Source organism: Salmo trutta, chromosome 4 (assembly GCF_901001165.1).
Source record: "Salmo trutta chromosome 4, fSalTru1.1, whole genome shotgun sequence".
Taxonomy (NCBI): domain Eukaryota; kingdom Metazoa; phylum Chordata; class Actinopteri; order Salmoniformes; family Salmonidae; genus Salmo; species Salmo trutta.
In genome coordinates this window covers 21,292,012-21,312,994 of record NC_042960.1, presented here as the reverse complement: position 1 = coordinate 21,312,994, position 20,983 = coordinate 21,292,012, and the positions used below count along the sequence as shown (strand labels likewise).

The 20,983-nt window shown below is 42.1% G+C and overlaps 1 protein-coding gene across 2 annotated transcripts in view; it reads left to right on the top strand.

Annotated features, from left to right (window-relative positions):
* tmem131l (transmembrane 131 like) overlaps positions 1-20,983 on the top strand; it is a 91,512-nt gene that overhangs the window by 36,685 nt on the left and 33,844 nt on the right. For both annotated transcript variants that reach the window (XM_029750125.1, XM_029750124.1), the window contains exons 4-7: positions 13,857-13,928; positions 17,267-17,390; positions 18,001-18,117; positions 19,433-19,537. In XM_029750125.1, coding sequence (XP_029605985.1) covers positions 13,857-13,928; positions 17,267-17,390; positions 18,001-18,117; positions 19,433-19,537 — 418 coding nt within the window. The remainder of the gene's footprint in view (positions 1-13,856; positions 13,929-17,266; positions 17,391-18,000; positions 18,118-19,432; positions 19,538-20,983) is intronic.

The window sequence follows — 20,983 nt, the reverse complement described above, 5'->3', positions numbered from 1 at the left end:
TTTGAATAGCCATTGGTTTCTCCCTTCCCGCTTCACGTTGGCGGTGATGTGTCATAATGATCCCAGTGGCAGAGGTCTTACAGACTAGAACAATAGGGGTTACTAGGATATAATGACGTCGTCCCCCACCTTTTATTCTACTACCTCTCATCTCCTTTGGCGGAAAGGAAAAAGCTTTGTCTCCCCATAATAGCACATTGTATTGGCGAGAGCAAGAGGGACGCTAATAACTAGTGCTCTAGCCGGGCTTTCATATTGTAATGCACACTTATGATAGCTTTGTTTCACCGTAGATATATTTAGCTCTCTTTCTTCCTCTTCTCTTTCTCCCCTCTTCCTGGGGCGGTAGGTAGCCTAGTGGTTAGAGCGTTGGGCCAGTAACCAACAGGTTGCTGGTTCGAATCCCCAAGCTGACCTGAGCAAGGCAGTTAACACATTGTTCCCCGGGCGCCAAAGATGGTGGTTTTCAATTTAAGGCAGCCCCCTGCACCCCTGCACAGGGGTTAGGAGCAACAATATTATGCGGAAGACACATTTCAGTTGTACAACTGACTAGGTTTCTCCCTTTAATTAGCTAGCACACAGCGCTAATGCCAGAGCTCTCCTCTCCCCTACAGGCAGGTCATTGGAGCCGTGAAACAGACACCCGATCATTGCGCTCGCACAGTTGAGGGAGTTGGATACAAGACGGTCGCCAACTGCCACAGTCTCAAATTCTTATCTCTAAGCTTCACTCTCTTCACGGGTTGGTTATGCTGTACGACCGACCACAAAGATCTTCAACTCTGTTTGTTTGAAGGGGTGTAGGCAACTTTTGCCATAGGCTTTTTTTTCCTACTTGGCTATCATACATTGCTGAATGTGCACTTGCGTAGTGTAATTTTGGTAGATATTAAGTTGAGCAGGTTTTTGAGACCTAATGCAGTGATTGTCAGGAAGTTTGGGTTGACAATATGGCTTTAGTTATTTTTCTGTCAATGTTCTGATTTTTTTACAATTATTTACATTTTTCATTAGAGATGATTTTGCCTTTGTGTGCACTAATATTATATTTTGGCCTATGTATTCATCTAACAGTAAATGTAATGTACTAAAAATAACTTTGCAATGTGGCTCTCGAGTGGAGCAGCGGTCTAAGCTCTGCAGCTCAGTGCTAGAGGCGACACTACAGACCCTGGTTCGATTCCAGGCTGTGCACAATTGGCCCAGCGTCGTTAGGATTTGGCCGCCATATCAGATATCTTGATTATAAAACAGTGTGCTTTGAGCCCAATGATCGTTCTTTAAATATCTTTAATACCCGCAATTGCATTTTGAAATGTTATACAATCACGAGGTGCTCATTACAGCAGCCGGCCCCATCGAAACAGGCAGACACAGCGGAAGGCCAGATACTTTCATTGCAGGAAGGTTAATGCAGTTTACAATTTAACAAATCATGGTTTCATCCACCCAAACAATAGGATGATTGAGGTGACCAGATAGAATGTGCAACCAATAAAATGTTTTACTCGCAGTCCAAAGGTAGCAAAATGCAACTAAATGGTCTCAATCTGGACATCTGACAGAGGCATTTTTAGTGAATGTGTTTGGCTGGGTACATCTCTGGGTACATTTCAGCTTATCCTTATAATGCACCACACGGGTCGGGACATTAATCACTGAACAGGGTTCAGAGTTTATCCGAGTTTATCATTTATCCGAGTTATCATAGTCGTTGTTCTTTAGGCACCAAACTTAAAAACGACTGAAACGGGAAGGGACTTCCTGGGCTTGTCCAATGAGAAACGGTCAATATCGTTTTCTGTTGCAAAACATTTTCAAATGATTTCCGTTGCGTGCCGTAATGAATACAACCCATGTCAGAAGAGACATGTATGTAAACTGTTCCCTGTCAACAGTCTGCGCCGTGATGAAATCTGTTTGGGCCCAATTAGGCCACAAGGGCTGAGTGAAACAGTTGGGCCCCTGCAATATTCAAATTAACCCCAACTTCCTGTTGAAACCTGTACAGATAATAGACACTCTCTCTCCGTCTCTAGTTTTCTCTCAGGGAGATGCTTTTTAGGCTCATTACCGTTTTTGTGACAGGGAGATTTTTAGTTGACTGAAGTTAATACACTAAACAAAAATATAAACACAACATGTAGTGTTAGTTCCAAGTTTCAAGAGCTGAAAGAAAATATCCCAGAAATGTTCCATACGCACAAAAAGCATGTTTTTCTCAAATGTTATGTTAATGAGCATTTCTTCTTTGCCAAGATAATCCATCCACCTGACGGGTGTGATGTATCAAAAAGCTGATTAAACAGCACGATTATTACAAAGGTGCACCTTGTGCTGGGGACAATAAATGGCCAGTCTAAAAAATTCAGTTTTGACAGACAACACAATGCCACAGATGTCTCAAGTTGATGGAGCGTGCAATTGTCATGCTGACTGCCGGAATGTCCACCACAGCGGTTGCCAGAGAATTGAATGTTAATTTCTTTACCATAAGCCACCACCAACGTCGTTTTAGAGAATTTGGCAGTATGTCCAACCGGCTTCACAACTGCAGACCACGTGTATGGCATTGCGTGGGCGAGCGGTTTGCTGATGTCAACAAAGTGCCCCATGGGGGGGTTATGGTATGGGCAGGCATAAGCTACTGACAATGAACACAATTGTATTTTATCGATGGCAATTTGAATGCACAAAAGTACCGTGACGAGATTGTGAGGCCCATTTTCTTTGTTTTTACGGTATCTGACCAACAGATGCATATCTTTATTCCCAGTTATGTGAAATCCATAGATTAGGGCCTAATGAATTTATTTCAATTGACTGATTTCCTCATATGAACTGTAACTCAGTAAAATCAATGAAATTGTTGCATGTTGCGTTTTATATTTTGGTTCAGTGTATATATTGAGCAACAGTTTAACACTGTCCATGTGAATGTGTAGATACCCTACTTTTACCTCGGTATCTAAGGAGATGGGTGGTTTTGAGTTTTGTAAGAGCCTTGTCTTTTCAAGCACATTTAGTCCGTGGTGCATTTCAGGTGTCTGCAATCTATTTATGACCTAACCTTTCTCTCCCCAAAACTCTTCATTCCCACGAATGTGTCTTCCTTGTAGTCAAAATGCAGATAATGTGAAAATGGAGACGGTTGATCTTTCTTGTCACGCTGGATGACAGATGAATTGTTGTAACCTTCAACGCTATGCAAATCCTGCAACGTAAAACATGTCTCAGCAGAGACTGTACGTGTCAGACACCCCTATTGCAGCCATCTATAAGCCTAGATCGTGAGGGATGGAAGCCACAAGCCACTTTGTTTCCTCTTTCATACATGTAGCCTGGGAAAAAAATCTTGTCAGAAAGCTTCAACATGATTCTGATCAGATCACATTCTGGATATGTTAAAGACGTGTTAACAATGTAGCCTATTTTGTCATACCGAGTTACCAAAAACTTGTAAGTCCTGATTCTGTTATTGACTTGTATCTTGTTGTCGCTACATCCGTAGCCTACATGTAGCTTGATGTTAATGTAGCTGTTGATGCCGCAAGCTAGTTGTGAGAGGGTTAACTTGGGGCAGAATGTAGATTTCATCATTTTGATTTCGTCTCTTGGATCAGGCTGGCAAAGTGAATGGCCTTGGGCTGTGCTAGGCTATATATTTTTACACTGGCTGTGGCAAGCCTCCTGACTCATTGGGTACTCATCAGTCAAGTGTTTTTCTGAGGGAAGTAGCTCGCACAAGACATGGCCTGCCTCAGTTTGGAGCAGGGTTTTGTTTAGGGAACTGTGGCGCCGGGCATTTGACCGGCAATATTTTAATTTACTGGACATTACATAAATGTACCGGACCCATATGCATTGGGTGCATAACCTGATTAGGGCGTCCACCCACGTTGCTCAGAATGACAGAAATCACATTTAGAAAATGGTCATTAATATTAACATAACATGCAAGTCGAGAATGCAACGATGTGCGGTCCTTCTTACTGAATTATGACGTGCACTTTGAAGATGTTTAGAATAACTGTCCACATTTACATTTCCTCAGCGAAGACAAGTAACCAACAGAAAAATCACTGGCCTGTCAATCTACTATCCCCCATAGTAGAAAGGTTTACCTATTCTATTGGTCACCTTGTCTAGAAAGAAATACCCTATACCAGACAGACTCTGAGACAGTTGTGGGATGATAGATCCCAAATGAATAGATATTTTGCACAATATGACAGATTTTCCACTTGAAGGCTCTGTATGCTGTATGCTGCCAATTTAATTCCACAATTATATTAATTAACCTATAGACTGATTTTTCTTTTTTTTTTTACAAAAATGACCAGTCAATGTATTTCCATCAATGAATAGGCTAAAAAGCATTATTTCGTAATGGGATTTTTCAGCAAAAGCCTGCGGTTACCAGTTAACGGTAATTATCTACCTCAGATCAGCCATCTTGTATGTGTTTATAAATCAAAGTGGTGTTTTTGTGTGAACGGATTAGGCCTAAGTCTTTCTCAGGCTTGTCCTTCCAAATGCTTTTAGACAATTGTCACAAGCCTCATGCCAATAGTGTCCGACATCCACTGCGAACAGCCTCTCTCTTTCCAAGCCTTTCATGTACCCAATGCCCTGTGACCACAGCATGAACTTTATCCCCTTCACCTCTCCCTCCTCCCTTCCTATCCCGTTGTCTTTTTATACCTCCACACAGCACACCGCATTGCAGGCCAGCGATGCAGATCCCTAGGATGCTATAAGCGGCGGTAGCAGTTGGCTGGCAGTGACTGGTATGAGAAGCTGTTTATAATGTGAATAACCACCCCTAGCCTGAATATATTCATAGGCTATTTTATCCTCTACGTTAATGACTGGGGGAAGCTGCCAGTAGACAATGCCTCTCGACTCGTAACCACCCGCAACGTGTCTGTCTGAACTAAATTCAGAACCTCTGCAGGTGGATTAGCGTGTTTCAGGGATGGAATATGTTCAGTCTCTTTTTTTTAAATTTCTTGGAAAATTGTGTGCGCGTGGGAGACCATTGAAGAATAAGACATTTTAACATACAAGTCTTTTTAGAACCATGAGTCTGGAGTAGGACTAGGGTTTTATGGCAGAAGATGTATATTATAATAATATGAATATGAAGTGCGACAGATTGGGTTCTATTGGACAAGTTTAGTTGATACAGCATCCATTCAAATCCATTTTTATCTCATTAGGAGCCTATACTGTAGGCTTCCATCATTGGCAGGGTTGGGGTCAGTTCCATTTCAACTCCAGTCAATTCTTAAAGTAAACCAAATTCCTATTCCAAATGTTCCTCAGTGTATCACCCCACACGAGATATCGCCCAGCCCTAAAGGAAGTTGGGCCCAGTGTAGCCTGTTACTCGGTGAGGGACAGTGCAGGACAGCAGAACTGAAAGGACAGCAAGCAGTGCTTCAGGTCTGCTTTATGATATGAGTCACCTCAACAGGCACCACCAAACAGGACATACAGTTCCACAATCTCTCTCCGGTCCATAACATTCACTACGTGTGTACACACTGTACAATCCAATAAGTCCCCAGTAGTAGCCATCCACTGTGCCTCTCTTTCAACTCTCTCTCTCCCGCCCCTCCCGGGGTATGTGAGTCGAGATCCCAGCTGTTGAAAGCTTGGACAGGAAACTGACAATCTAGAACTGATGGAGCGACGTTGTCCATCCCAAAGTGTGAAAACATGGCTTCAATGTGTTGATTTGATTATCAGGCAGGGAGGGGGGTGTGTGTGTAGTAGAGGTCGACCGATTATGATTTTTCGACACCGATACCGATTATTGGGGGGGGGGGGGGGGCAATAAAAGCATATATATATATATATATATATATATATATATATATATATATATATATATATATATATATATATATATATATATATATATATTAATAATAAAAAATATATATATTTTTAAATGTTTTTATTTGTAATAATGACAATTACAACAATACTGAATGAACACTTATTTTAACTTCATATAATACATCAATAAAATCAAATTAGCCTAAAAAAAATTATGAAACATGTTCAATTTGGTTTAAATAATGCAAAAACAAAGTGTTGGAGAAGAAAGTAAAAGTGCAATATGTGCCATGTAAATAAGCTAACGTTTAAGTTCCTTGCTCAGAACATGAGAAGATGGTGCTGGTGGTTCCTTTGAACATGAGTCTTCAATATTCCCAGGTAAGAAGTTTTAGGTTGTAGTTATTATAGGAATTATAGGACTATTTCTCTCTATACGATTTGTATTTCATATACCTTTGACTATTGGATGTTCTTATAGGCACTTTAGTATTGCCAGTGTAACAGTATAGCTTCCGTCCCTCTCCTCGCTCCTACCTGGACTCGAACCAGGAACATATCGACAACAGCCCCCTCGAAGCAGCATTACCCATGTAGAGCAAGGGGAACAACCACTCCCAAGTCTCAGAGCGAGTGACGTTTGAAGCGCTATTAGCGCGCACCCGCTAACTAGCTATCCATTTCACATGGGTTACACCAGCCTAATCTCGGGGGTTGATAGGCTTGAAGTCATAAACAGCGCAATGCTTGAAGAATTGCGAAGAGCTGCTGGCAAAATGCATGAAGGTGCTGTTTGAATGAATGCTTACGAGCCTGCTGCTGCGTACCATCGCTCAGTCAGACTGCTCTATCAAATATCAAATCATAGACTTAATTATAACATAATAACACACAGAAATACGAGCCTTTGGTCATTAATATGGTCAAATCCGGAAACTGTCATTTCGAAAACGAAACGTTTATTACAGTGAAATACGGAACCGTTCCGTATTTTATCTAACGGGTGGCATCTCTAAGTCTAAATATTCCTGTTACATTGCACAACCTTCAATGTTATGTCATAATTATGTACAATTCTGGCAAATTAATTACGGCCTTTGTTAGGAATAAATGGGCTTCACACAGTTCGCAATGAGCCAGGTGGCCCAAACTGCTGTATATACCCTGACTGCTTGCACGGAACGCAAGAGAAGTGACACACAAATTCATGTTAGCAGGCAATATTAACTAAATATGCAGGTTTAAAAATATATACTTGTGTATTGAGTTTAAAGAAAGGCATTGATGTTTATGGTTAGGTACATTGGAGCAACGACAGTGCTTTTTTCACAAATGCGCTTGTTAAATCATCACCCGTTTGTCGAAGTAGGCTGTGATTCGATGAGAAATTAACAGGCACCGCATCAATTATATGCAACGCAGGACACGTTAGATAAACTAGTAATATCATCAACTATGTGTAGTTAACTAGTGATTATGTTAAGATTGATCGTTTTTATAAGATAAGTTTAATGCTAGCTAGCAACTTACCTTGGCTTCTTGCTGCCCTCGCGTAACAGGTAGTCAGCCTGCCATGCAGGCTCCTCGTGGAGTGCAATGTAAGGCAGGTGGTTTGAGCGCTGGACTCGTAACCGGAAGGTTGCAACAATGAATCCCCCCTGAACAAGGCAGTTAACCCCCGTTCCTAGGCCGTCATTGAAAATAAGAATGTGTTCTTAATCTGACTTGCCTAGTTAAATAAAGATGTAAAAAAATATATAAATTGGCAAATCGGTGGCCAAAAATACCGATTACCGATTGTTATGAAAACCTTAAATCGGCCCTAATTAATCGGCCATTCCGATTAATCGGTCGACCTCTAGTGTGTAGGGTCTTCTTTCAGCCCAAGTGTTGCATTTGTGCTCCTTTAGGGAGGTTTCAAAGAATTTCCGTGTGTGTTCTGGTGATGTTAGTGGGAGTTGATGTATACTTGGGTCTGTTTTTATAGGTGATGATTGGAGTTTATGTTGATGACATTCTTAAAGCACAGATCTCCCTTTTCTGACTTCAGCATACTTGAGCATGCCAACTTCATGTATAATTGTGAACCCCGCAATCTACACCTACAGTGGCAAGAAAAAGTATGTGAACCCTTTGGAATGACCTGGATTTCTGCATAAATTGGTCATAAAATGTGATCTGATCTTCATCTGTCACAACAATAGACATAGTGTGCTTAAACTAATAACACATAAATTATTTAATTTCTCTTGAATACATCATTTAAACATTCAGTGTAGGTTGGGAAAAGTTTGAACCCCTAGGCTAATGACTACTCCAAAAGCTAATTGGAGTCAGCTAACCTGGAGTCCAATCAATGAGATGAGATTGGAGATGTTCGTTAGAGCTGCCTTGCCCTACAAAAAACACTCACAAAATGAGTTTGCTATTCACAAGAACCATTGCCTGATGTGAACCATGCCTTGAACAAAAGAGATCTCAGAAGACCCAAGATTAAGAATTGTTGACTTGCATAAAGCTGGAAAGGGTTACAAAAGTATCTCTAAAAGCCTTGATATTCATCAGTCCAGGGTAAGACAAATTGTCAATAAATTGAGAAATTTCAGCACTGTTGCTACTCTCCCTAGGAGTGGGTGTCCTGCAAAGTTGACTGCAAGAGCACAGACCAGAATGCTCAATGAGGTTAAGAAGAATCCTAGAGTGTCAGCTAAAGACTTACAGAAATTTCTGGAACATGCTAACATCTCTGTTGATGAGTCTACAATACGTAAAACACTAAACAATAATGGGGTTCATGGGAGGACACCACGGAAGAAGCCACTGCTGCACGTCTGAAGTTTGCAAAAGTGCACATTGAAGCTCAACAGAAGTTGGGTGACGCAACAGGACAACGACCCACAACACGGAAGTAAATCAACAACAGAATGGCTTCAACAGAAGAAAACACGCCTTCTGGAGTGGCCCAGTCAGAGTCCTGGCCTCAACCCGATTGAGATGCTGTGGCATGACCTCAAGAGAGCGGTTCACACCAGACCTCCCAAGAATTTTACTGAACTGAAACAGTTTTGTAAATAGGAATGGTCCAAAATTCCTCCTGACCATTGTGCAGGTCTGATACGCAACTACAGAAAACATTTGGTTGAGGTCATTGCTGCCAAAGGAGGGTCAACCAGTTAATAAATTCAAGGGTTCACATACTTTTCCCACCCTGCACTGTGAATGTTTACACAGTGGGTTCAATAAAGACATGAAAACGTATAATTGTTTGTGTGTTATTAGTTTAAGCAGACTTTGTCTATTGTTGTGACCGAGATGAAGATCAGATCGCATTTTATGACCAATTTATGCAGAAATATATTCAAAGGTTTCACACACTTTTTTTGCCACTGTATATTGTTAAAGCTAGTTAGGGTCTTCAGAAGCAGTGTTCCGTCTCTGCCGTCAACTCACTGAACAGCTGTGTCAGCCCTCTGTCAACAGGGCCAGATCAGGTTCTCCTCCTCACACACTGCAGCTGCCGGCTCCCTGCAGTGCGGACCTCGGTCACAGTGCTCATTGGAATGGGACATCACACACACACATGGCCACCGCAAGCAACGCACTGGTCGCAGCAGGGTGGCAGAAATGACCTCGTACTTGCCGTCAAATAGTGTGTCATTCAGATAGAAAGCACAAGTTGATTTTTGGTGAGAGAGTAAGGGATAGGGGGGGGGTGTGCATGTGTACTAATTGAGTTCCCATTACAATATGTTGTAGGCTGTGTGTGGGTTTCTTTTTTAAAACGCTATTTGTGTAACATAGCCATGTTTAGAGCGCAAACCTGACCGTCTTAAAACAATGTAACCCACTCAGTCTCAGGAAGATGGAGTAGGGTGAAGGTGCCCCTAAATGCTGATCTTGGGTCAGTTTAGCATTTTCCCCACTAATGGTTAAGGTTAGGCTTGGGGGATGGAAAGCTGATCCTTGATTTGTACCTGGGGGGGAAACTTCATCCCGGAGCCAAGTGGATGTTGCCGTGGTCTCTAGGCAGTCTAGCCTAGCTGATGTACATGGACTTGTCAATGTACCAGCCCGCTACTTATAGCCTAGGGACCAGTGTTTCTCAATACTGGTCCTGGTGACCCAACGAGGTGCACAATGCACATTTTAGTTTTAGCCCTGGCAATAACACAGCACACTAACCCACCTGATTCCACTTACCAACTCATCAAGACGTGATAAGTGCAATCAGGTGTGTGCACCCATTTGGTTTCCCAGTTGGGCTGGGAATTGCCAGGGACCTGTATTGCAATGCTTCTCATGATTCTATATGTATTGCAAGTTGATACTTTGGTTTGATTGCGATTCGATGTTCCAAACTCTCTTGCTCACTGCTTCAGAGAGACGAGAGAGCATAAGAAAACGAGTTTTGATCAGTCATGGAAATAAAAGTGCTGAAAACAAATTGGCTCCCGATTTAACCTTTTCACACGTACCAGCAAACGGGTGTGATCATTCTACAGCGTACGCTCAAACCAGTGTGATTAGAACGTCCAGTTTCGATTGACGCAACAGTCAGCATTTGAGCTAGCCAAACGTATTTTTATTCACAAACACAGTCCATCCAAAGTTATGTCCTGAATGTGACCAGTTTTTTATTTTTGGATGCAATGTTCAGACATTCACAGAAATAGTGACGGCATACACAATCATCTAAACCGGAAAATGTAGGCTACATTAGTCCTAGCGCTAACTAAGGAAATATTTAAGTATTTAGAGAACTTTCGGCTGACAGAAACGACAATATGAATTAGCTAATAGCAGTTACTATTTATAAATTGTCACAACACAGGTGAGCTCAAAGTTGATAGAAATAATTGAGTAAAACACTTTCTAGAAATCAAAAGTAATCCGATGATGGGTAGTTTGTGCAAGCTGCCACTTTTGTTTTTTCGCGTCAACAAAAGATAAGGAGACAAGATGAGTTTGGTCTGTTTGCAGTATGCATGTTCAAGGGGGTGTGTCATCTACTTCCCTTCATTCACTCTGGAAGTTTAATCGAAAGATAAGTGAACCATTCTTCACCTCATTATAACATCTTTGGTCTGACAGACGTTTACGTGACACCCAGAATGCATTGTAATGTGTACAAACATGGCGCCACACATGGCTGGCAAATAGCTTAGCAGTAGCTCATAATCAGTACAACAAAATACCAAGAAAGTATTTTACACACATCCTAGGTGTCCATTACAATCTATGCAATAATCAGAATGCATTATTTGTCACCAGCACTTGAAAACGTGAATAAAACTGTGAATACATTATGCTCTATACATACATACATACATACATACATACATACATACATACATACATACATACATACATACATACATACATACTGTATGCTACAGTAGAAACAACATGATACACAGAAAATAAGGCAATTACTTTGATAGCAACATGTTCAAAGTTATTATTTGTAAGGAAAACAACAATGCAACAATGTGAGCGCCAGTCAGAAAATGTGCCAGTTTGTGCACGACTGCAAATGTCTGCATACTTCATGTGCAGAAAAAATGGGGAAGGGCTCTTCTCAGAGAGGGAAGTTTGTCCGGCTCAGTTAAGCATCAAACAAAAATTGTCCTCAACACTGAAATGGGCTACTTCTATGTGAATTAATGAGGAGGCGGAACACACTTCAATTCAAACTGTTGTTAGAAAATAATTGGAAATTGACAAGTTGAAACAGCCTATAGATAATTAGCAGGCAGCTCATTTTAACAGTCCTGTTGCATAACAATCACATTTTGGAACAGTGAGTGCATTCTGACATCACCTGCATAAAACAACTCGTGTTTGAAAAGGTTAAAAAGATACAGAATGATGGAAAAATAATGGTGTTTTTGTGCAATATTGTTGATACGATATGGTAAAAAATTATATCCCAATATGTAACTATCGATTTATTTTATCCCCCCATCAATTTGGGTCCCCAGGACTAGGATTGGGAAACACTGAGCTAGTTTACGGGCATCTCCATCCATTCCAACAATCAACGTGTCAAATAAACATGTTTATCAACACTAGAACCCAGCCAGGGTTTCCATTTGGGGGATTTTCATTTACCGGACATTTGAGAAATTATCGGACCCATATGCATTGGATTTGTAACCTGATTAGGTCGTCCACCCATGGTGCTCAGGATGACAGAAATCACATTTCGATTATGGTAATTGATGTTAACAGAACATGCAAGTCGAGGATGCAACGATGTGCGGTCCTTCTGACGTACACTTTGAAGATGTAAATGTGGACAGTTATTCTAACATTTCCTCAGTGAAGACAAGTAACCAACAGCAAAATCACTGGCCTGTCAATCTACTATCCCCCATAGTAGAAAGGTTTACCTATTCTATTGATCACCTTGTCTAGAAAGAAATCCCCTATACCAGACAGACTCTGGGACAGTTGTGGGATGATAGATCCCTAGTTCATACAACCAGTAGGCCTAGTAGGCTACATAACAATGTGTGATGCAACAGATCACAATGTTTAGCTCAAAATGTTAATCAACTATTATTTCTTCACATAAGCGCAGCAATGCACACAGGGCAGCAGGCTACTCGCGAATGTTCGTTCCATAATACAATTAGCGGGATAACCCCGTTGTCAAAAGGGCACCACACATGCAAGTGGTTTCATGTGACCGGGATGAAAGTATCCTTTAGACATTTTTTAAGAGGGGAGATATAATATGCAACAACTAGCACGGGTTGCTAATATGACTAGGATTGTGGCTACTGGACAGTGAAATAAAGTTTATATGAAATAATTGCTTCCACGGATATGGACTGATTTTTGGCTAGGCTGCTTTGAAGCGAGGTAAGACATGCCTCCATAATATGTATTAATACGTTCAGATTTCAAACAATTAAGTATATGCATACTGCCTCCAGCTCATTGCAAAGTGGTGTGACAGTGATGAAGCCTGCCTTCCGTTGCCAATGTATGCGTTTGCTGTTTGAGATGCTGTAGCCGCAGCTCTCGCGCTGTCTGAACGATTTTCCGCTCAAAGGCTCTGTATCTGTATGCTGTACACGTTTGATAAATAAGATGCATAACGAATATACTGTACCTGCGCCAATTGTACAACATTGAAGTCTCCTTGACAACATTGGATTCACACCTCTGATAGTTTAGAGTTTCTAATATGAAACTGAAGTAGATGTGTGTGACGTCTGATGTCCTAGAGCTATTCTTACTGAAGCTCAGAATTAGAAACCACCACTTTCTGTTGTAACCGTGTCACTGGCGATTGGCTGCGTTGTTTTGTTGCGTGCATCGACGCTCGCTTACAGTGCAATGCAGGGGCATGTTCATTACGGCAACGAAAAACTTTCTAAAACATTTTGTAACGAAAAAAAATTGTTAATTTCTCATTAGACAAGTCCAGGCAGTCTCTCCCATTTTTCTTCTGTTTGGTGTCTAATAAACATACAGAAACCTGGTTATACCTTCCTTATTGAAATGAGTAGAATTCCAATCACAAATAGAAGGACCCACATTGGTGTTGATGAAAGCAGGTTTTAGTCCAACTCCCAACACATGCGGCTTGAGTTTCCCAAAGACACTGTAAAGCAGCTCTTTTAATAAAGAACTCTCTTTGTCATGTTTCAACTCGAGTCTCCCTCCCCCCCCCCCCCCCAATGGGGTGTGAAATGGATTTGGCAAGCGGGAGACTTCCATTTAAATCCCCCTAATTCATCATCTCTGACACCCCTCTCTGCCTTTTGTTATATTTTTATGTATTATTTTTTTTTACGAGTAGGATGATCAAGTGTCTCAGAGGACTTGAGATTTGGCCACCACTCTGGCTGCGTTGTTAGATAGGAGAGTCAGCGTTTTGCTAAGTCGCCCGAGCGCTCACTTGTTTCATATGATAAGGTCCCATTGGAACTCCACTGAGTTGATAGGTGTACGTGTACATAAATGTGTTCTTCTCTTTGTCTTTCTTTCGCCAGCTCCTCATTCTACGTGCCGGAGAATGGAAGGCCGCTGCGCTTCCAGCCGCCATCGCTGGAGTTTGGGACACAGTGAGTTTATTTCTCTCACTTCCTGGTTTCATAGAAAAGGATTCATAAAAAGGATTCATAAACATAAGCCAATGTCAAGACATTGATAAATCCTGTGTTTGGAGCTACTATAACCAACCACCTCATTTTAGACGTACACATGGGTGCAAAAGACACCGACTCCAAATCACAATCCGACAGTTATAAGAGTAATGTGGAAAAGGCATTTAGAATAGCGTCGTATGCCAAAATCAACAAAATATCTGTAACCTTTACCTAACCTTGTCTGGATTATGTCACCGGAAGCCCCCAAGAAGAAGCACATGCATAGAAAGTGATGATAAAAAGCAGTAGAAGTGGAGAAGCTCTCTGTATAAAGCAGAGGGGCTTTTTAAACGCAGAGGAAGCCAAAGGAACAGACAGATGACGACCAAATAAGGTCATGAGCAGCTCAGCTCTCTTCCCATAAGCGCGAGACTGAATAAGGGAGAGGGTCAGACCCAAGGGGAAACGTTTAGGACTGTTTGTCTCCCCACTCCCAAAACAATCACCAGAATAGCGAGACTCTTTGTTGTGCTTGGACGGCTGTCCCCACTGCTACTATTTGCAGCTGAAAAAATGTATCCTATGACATATTTATTCATTCTTTTGAGCCATATTCACATTTTTTTTCCCTCCAAGGTCTGTTTATTTCCCATTTTGTTTATCTATTGGTCCAAGTATCCAAGATATGTTGTTGTTAATTAGTTCTGTTTCTAAATCTGAGAAATACCCCATTCCCAACCTTTAACAAACTAGTAAACACTAGGTCCGACCTAGGATGTATCCTCGTCCATACCTTATTGCTATGGACGATGGTTGCTATATGACTGAAGTGTTTAAACAATAAAATCCCACACCCTTGTTTTGCTACAGTGGCATCAAGCAAAGCAGCCATAACACAAGCAAACCAGCACAAGGTGTTAATCTCAACCTCTAGCCTTGCTAGCCACTCGCTAACTAGGCTAACCCAACAGCACAGTAATTTCAGCAATGGCAATATACAGTGTTGATATGCAACATTAGCACACCCTCCTTTCTCCGTTTGCCAGGCAGCACAGATGGAACCAGGCATGCCCAAACAGACCTTTATTGACCGAAGTTGTGTCCCAAATGTCACCCTCTTTCCTATATAGTGCACTACTTTTGACCAGAGCCCAGTGGCACCCTATTCCCAATATAATGCACTACTTTGACCAGAGCCATATGGGCACTCTATTCCCTATGTGTAGTGCACTACTTTCGCAGTATTTACTGTCATCCCGTTGTTTAAACACACAACAAACCCCCTGTCCCCACTACAATGCAGGTCCCCAGTCATGTGATACGAGTGGCTAGGACAGGCAGTAGCTTTGCATAAAGAGGATGGAATTTCTGCTGTCTTTTGCCATCAGCATTGAATTGAGGAAACATCTAGATTATAAAATAGGCAAGGTTAAAACGCATCTGTCTGTTACTTAATCACGTTAGGAAATGGAGTTTGACCTATCCAATGACTTCACATTGTACAGTAGCTCTAAAAGTTACTATCAGGTGTATTTATATATTCCTTGCATATGGTTAATGATGACACTAGCATGAGGAAAGCTGGCACCTGCAGCTATTAACTTTATCTGCAAACCTCTCCTTTAAGAGGGACATTTTACAGAACTGTGGTGACTCCTGCCTTTGTTGCTGGGCCCCCTTTTTATTACAAACACATCAAGATATTAAAAGGCTAAATGGAGAGCGCTAAGCATAGCTCCAAAGGTCACCATAGACCTTTTAATAGCAGGCTGCGCTCGCTTCGTTTTTATGGTTGATCTGAACTATGTCACGGTTTCTCCTTTGATGTCGGCCCCGGAGAAGTGTCAGAGGAGCAAAAGTGACTTCCTCGTTTCCAGTAAGTGCTAACTTGTAGTCAATAAAATGGTGTAGGGTGAAGTTGCCCCTAGACACTGATCTTGAGTCAGTTTTGCGTTTCCCCGCGCTAATGGTTAAGGTTAGGATTGGGGAGGGGAGGGGAAGCGAATCCTAGATCTGTCCCTAGAGGAAACGTCACTATTAAAGGGACATTTCTAGCACATGGTCAAGTGTTGATGCTATGTCAGTGTTGACACAACCAGAAACACTTTGCATTGAGTCGCAATCTTATTCCCTGAAGTTACTCTATAACTACAGTGGTAACTAGAATGTAATCATGGTAAAACTGCAAACGAGGTAACAATGTCTAAATTGTACTTAAACAAAAGTTAGTTTCATAGTAGTTTAGAAATATTACTTTATCGATGTTCAATTGCGATAAAGTATTTTACAATGATTAAACAGCATGATCATTACACAGGTGCACCTTGTGCTGGGGACAATAAAAGGCCACTCTAAAATGTGCAGCGTGGTCACACAACACATTGCCACAGATGTCTCAAGTTTTGAGGGAGCTTCCAGTGGTATGCTGACTGCAGGAATGTCCGCTAGAGCTGTTGCCAGATAATTGAATGTTAATTTCTCTACCAACGTCGTTTTAGAGAATTTGGCAGTACGTCCGATTGTCATCACAACCGCAGACAACATGTATGGCGTTGTGTGGGCGAGCGGTTTGCTGATGTCATCGTTGGTGGCGGTGAGGTTATGGTATGGGCAGGCATAAGCTACAGACAACGAACACAATTGCATTTTATCGATAGCAATTTGAATGCACAGATGCCATGACGAGGTCCATTGTCGTGCCATTCATCCACCGCCATCCCCTCATGTTTCAGCATGTTAATGCACGGCTGCATGTTGCAAGAATCTGTACACAATTCCTGGAAGATAAAAATGTCCCAGTTCTTCCATGGCCTGCATACTCACTAGACATGTCAACCATTGAGCATGTTTGGGATGCTCTGGATTAATGTGTACGACGTGTTTCAGTTCCCGCCAATATCCAGCAACTTCGCACAAGAGGATTGGGGCAACATTGCACAGGCCACAATCAACAGCCTGATCAACTCTATGTGAAGGAGATGTTGCGCTGCATGAGGCAAATGGTGGTCACACCAGATACTGACTAGTTTTCTAATCCATGCCTTCTTTTTTTTTAAGGTATCTGTGACCAACAGATATATGTATTCCCAGTAATGTGAAATCCATAGATTAGGGCCTAATGAATTAATTTCAATTGATTTATTTCGTTATATGAACTGTAACGCAGCAAAATCTTTGAAAGTGTTGCATGTTGCATGTATATTTTTGTTCAGTAAAGCTTGATGTTTACTATGCCTGGATAGAACAATGAGAGGTGCTTGTTGTGTCCATCTCTCTCCATCTCTATCTCTCTCTCTCTCTCTCTCTCTCTGTAGGCCACTGGGGCTGCCAAGAGCTGAAACCATATACATACACAACCCCAGCCAGGAACTCCCAGTGACACTGCTGTCAATGTTTACATCCAGCAGACATTTTCATATGCCTTCGTTCCACAGAAGGGTGAGTGTGTGTGGGCGCCCTCCCTCGGACACTCCCCCCCCCCTCTCACTCAACCACACCCCTCTCCAGCCAGCTTCTCGCTACAATCTCTATTTTGCTTCCCTCTCCTCTTTCTCTGTTTCTCTCCCTTGCGCGCTCTCCTCTCTCTTTCACACACTGTTTTTTCCTCCCTTCGTCTACCTCTCTCCACTCCCCCTCTCTCTCACACACTGTTTTTTCCTCTCTTTGTCTACCTCTCTCCACTCCCCCCTCTTTCTCATGTCAGTCCCTTGGGCCACCAGTACAGCTATTTAAACTCTCAAACTGCCATTGAAACCCACAGCATATCCCTGCTCTGCTTAGAAAATAAATCAAGCACAACAACGTTGCATCACACTCTGACAACAGTGCATGTTACATCCTTGCATATCACATTTTCTCCTACCGATTCCACGCTGAAATTAACCCACAAATCATTCTCAGCATGATTCTCATATAAGTGGTGGAAGTTGTGTGCCTCAACAGCATACAACTGAGTGTGAAGTCGTGTATGAACCCATGCTAGTATGGACATTGTAACGTAGTCATTGCCTTTCAGTGAACCTTGACCCCGTGTCCTCTCTGCTTTCAGGTAATCCCACCCAGAGGGAAGGCCTCATTTAAACTAGTCTTCCTCCCGACAGAGGAGGGCAACGTAGAAAACTCATTATTTATAAACACATCGGCCCATGGGGTGCTCTCTTACCAGGTCAGTAGTGATATGAGCATATGATACTAATGCTCTCCAGTCTACGTCGCAAACGGCTCCTAATTTACTGCACTACTTTTCACCAGTGCCCGTATGACTGTGGTCAAAAGTAGTGCGCTATACCTGCCGAGTGACGCAGTGGTCTAAGGCACTGCATTGCAGTGCTAGCTGTGCCACTAGAGATCCTGGTTCGAGTCCAGGCTCTGTCGCAGCCGGCTGTGACTGGGAGACCCATGGAGCGGTGCACAATTGGCCCAGCGTCGTCCGGGTTAGGGGAGGGTTTGGCCGACAGGGATGTTCTTGTCCCATCGCGCTCTAGCGACTTCTGTGGCAGGCTAGGCGCAGTGCACGCTGACACGGTGGCGGGCTAGGCGCAGTGCACGCTGACACGGTCGCCAGGTGTACAGTGTTTCCTCCAACACATTGGTGCGGCTGACTTTCGGGTTAAGCAGGCATTGTGTCAAGAAGCAGTGCGGCTTGGCTGAGTTGTGTTTCGGGGGACGCACGGCTCTCGACCTTCGCCTCTCCCGAGTCTGTACGGGAGTTGCAGCGATGAGACAAGACTGTAACTACCAATTGGATACCACGAACTTTGGGAGAAAATGGGGTAAAAGTTTTTTTTAAATTGTAAAAAAAAAAATATTCCTGCACTATAGACTAGGGTTCTATTTGGGACGTATGCCCTGACCCACAACCAGGGATCTGTTTTTAATATAGACTCAAAAAGAACATTGTGTTCCTGTCGGCATGTTGAAGTTAGTTTTGCAACCGTTTTGAAACACAGGAAGTAATGGCTGTGATGTGATATTTGGCACCTTTGACCCCCTGACCTTTTAAAGACGCATCAAAGCAGATGGGTGTTAACAGAGTGACATAAAAGCCCAAAGCCCTATTAATAGTTAAATAAGCATTAGTTCATGGTTCTTGGTAGGGAGATAAGGGTGCCTAGGCCTGAATATATTCTGTTTATCAGTGAAAAGGCACAATTTAGTACACCCAATCATGAAATAACTTAAATTTCCATTAAATAAACTATGGGGATTGTGATATTACCATGATCCACTCTCCAGCGTTGTATACGTCGTGGCCACTATTAGCATAAGCAACATTAGCATGCTACCTTGGATTCATTCACTCCCTTTGATTTAATATTCTGTGGTCTAATCAGTCCCTTTACAATGGCCAAGTAAACGAAACTCCACTTTTGGATTGCACACTCTTCTGACACATTAAACATCTCTCAAGGTAAAATAAGTAATTTTTGTCATTTAGATTTACTGTCCCTTTAACAGTGATGTCCTTTCACTTTTTTCAGGTTTTTGGTTTGGGCGTCCACCGTGGCTCTTTAAAGGGGGTCAATAAGAAGGACGGTGTCCTCATATTCCCCCACATCCAGAGCATCAAGCTAAGCCAAACTCAGGTACGTCCATTCCATTCAACTCAATACACTTGATTTATTCCCTAACAGGCAATTGTTCCTGGGCAAGAAAGTCAACAGACAACATGTGGCAACAGGATACATATGTTTACCACAGTACTATAAAGACTCACACACATGCCATACCAACAAACAAACACATTTACCACAATATTTACCACAGAAAACTTGCTAGCATGGCCCTCTGCCCATGGCCCTATTTGTATATACACGATCACACGCTTGTGCCTAAACACACACACACACACACACACACACACACACACACAGGGAGCATGAAAACAGTCCCATCACACATGCACTCGCACCCACTTTTAAAAACATCAAGGGAAAGAGCGAAAGCGACACAAGGCTTCTTCGGAGGAGCGTTACCCTCGGCAACAGGAAGCGGGTGGCAGTTACAAAATGTCAGCCTGGCTACGTTCTCACAATCACTCAGACTTGCTTCTAGTCTTTATTTAAAAAAATTTTGCTAGAAGGTTGATTTTGTTATTTCTCACAATGGTTTACTTATATAATCGAACACTTATTTTGAACACGCTCTTCTGTTACAACACTGAAGTTTTACAAGACAATTTATGGCCTGCGTGTTAAATAAATGGCCCCCTATTGCCTATATAGTGCACAACCTTTGACCAGTGCTCTATATAGAAAATAGGGTTTTGCTGAAGTAATGCACTATAAATAGAATAGGGTGCCATTTGGGACATAACCATAGAGTTTCTTCACTGATCTGTGTATACTTTTATGCGAGGTAGACAGGCGTTGTGAGAGTAAAGTCGTTCCTGTACGGTGTCTGTGGTTTGTGTTGCTGTAACACGGGCTGTTGAGCTGCTGAACATATGAACAGGTTTAAATATAGACCGAGCTTTGGCAGCCAGATTCAAATTTAGTTCCCCCTTCCCTTTATTTCTTTACTCTGTCACTTTATTTCTGTCTCACTTTCTATCTCACTTTCTATCTTTATTTCTCTCTCTGGCTCTTTAGTGGGGAGGTTGAAATTAAGTTTATTTTTCTCTCTCGCTCTCTTTTCTCTCTCGCTCTCTTTTTCTCTCTCTCTCTCTCTCTCTCTGACCAAGTCATTGGATGAGTTTACTGTTATTTCACAGCGTGTACTGTAGCTTTGAGCTCACCACCACTTTTGATATTAAATAACGCACTACGCACCAATCCAAATACACTGTCATGTATGAATACTGTCACCTAAGTATAAGGTCTTGACTAGTGAAGACTTGTGTCAGAGATCTGCCTTGTAGTTGGGATAACCTACAGGTCATGTTGATAGATCAATCAATCAGTTTTGTATTTATAAAGCCCTTCTAACATCAACAGTTGTCACAAAGGACTTTACAGTAAATAACCCGGTCTAGAATCACAAAGGTCATAGGGTTCAATGACTGAGGGCAATAATGCTGGTCATGTACACCA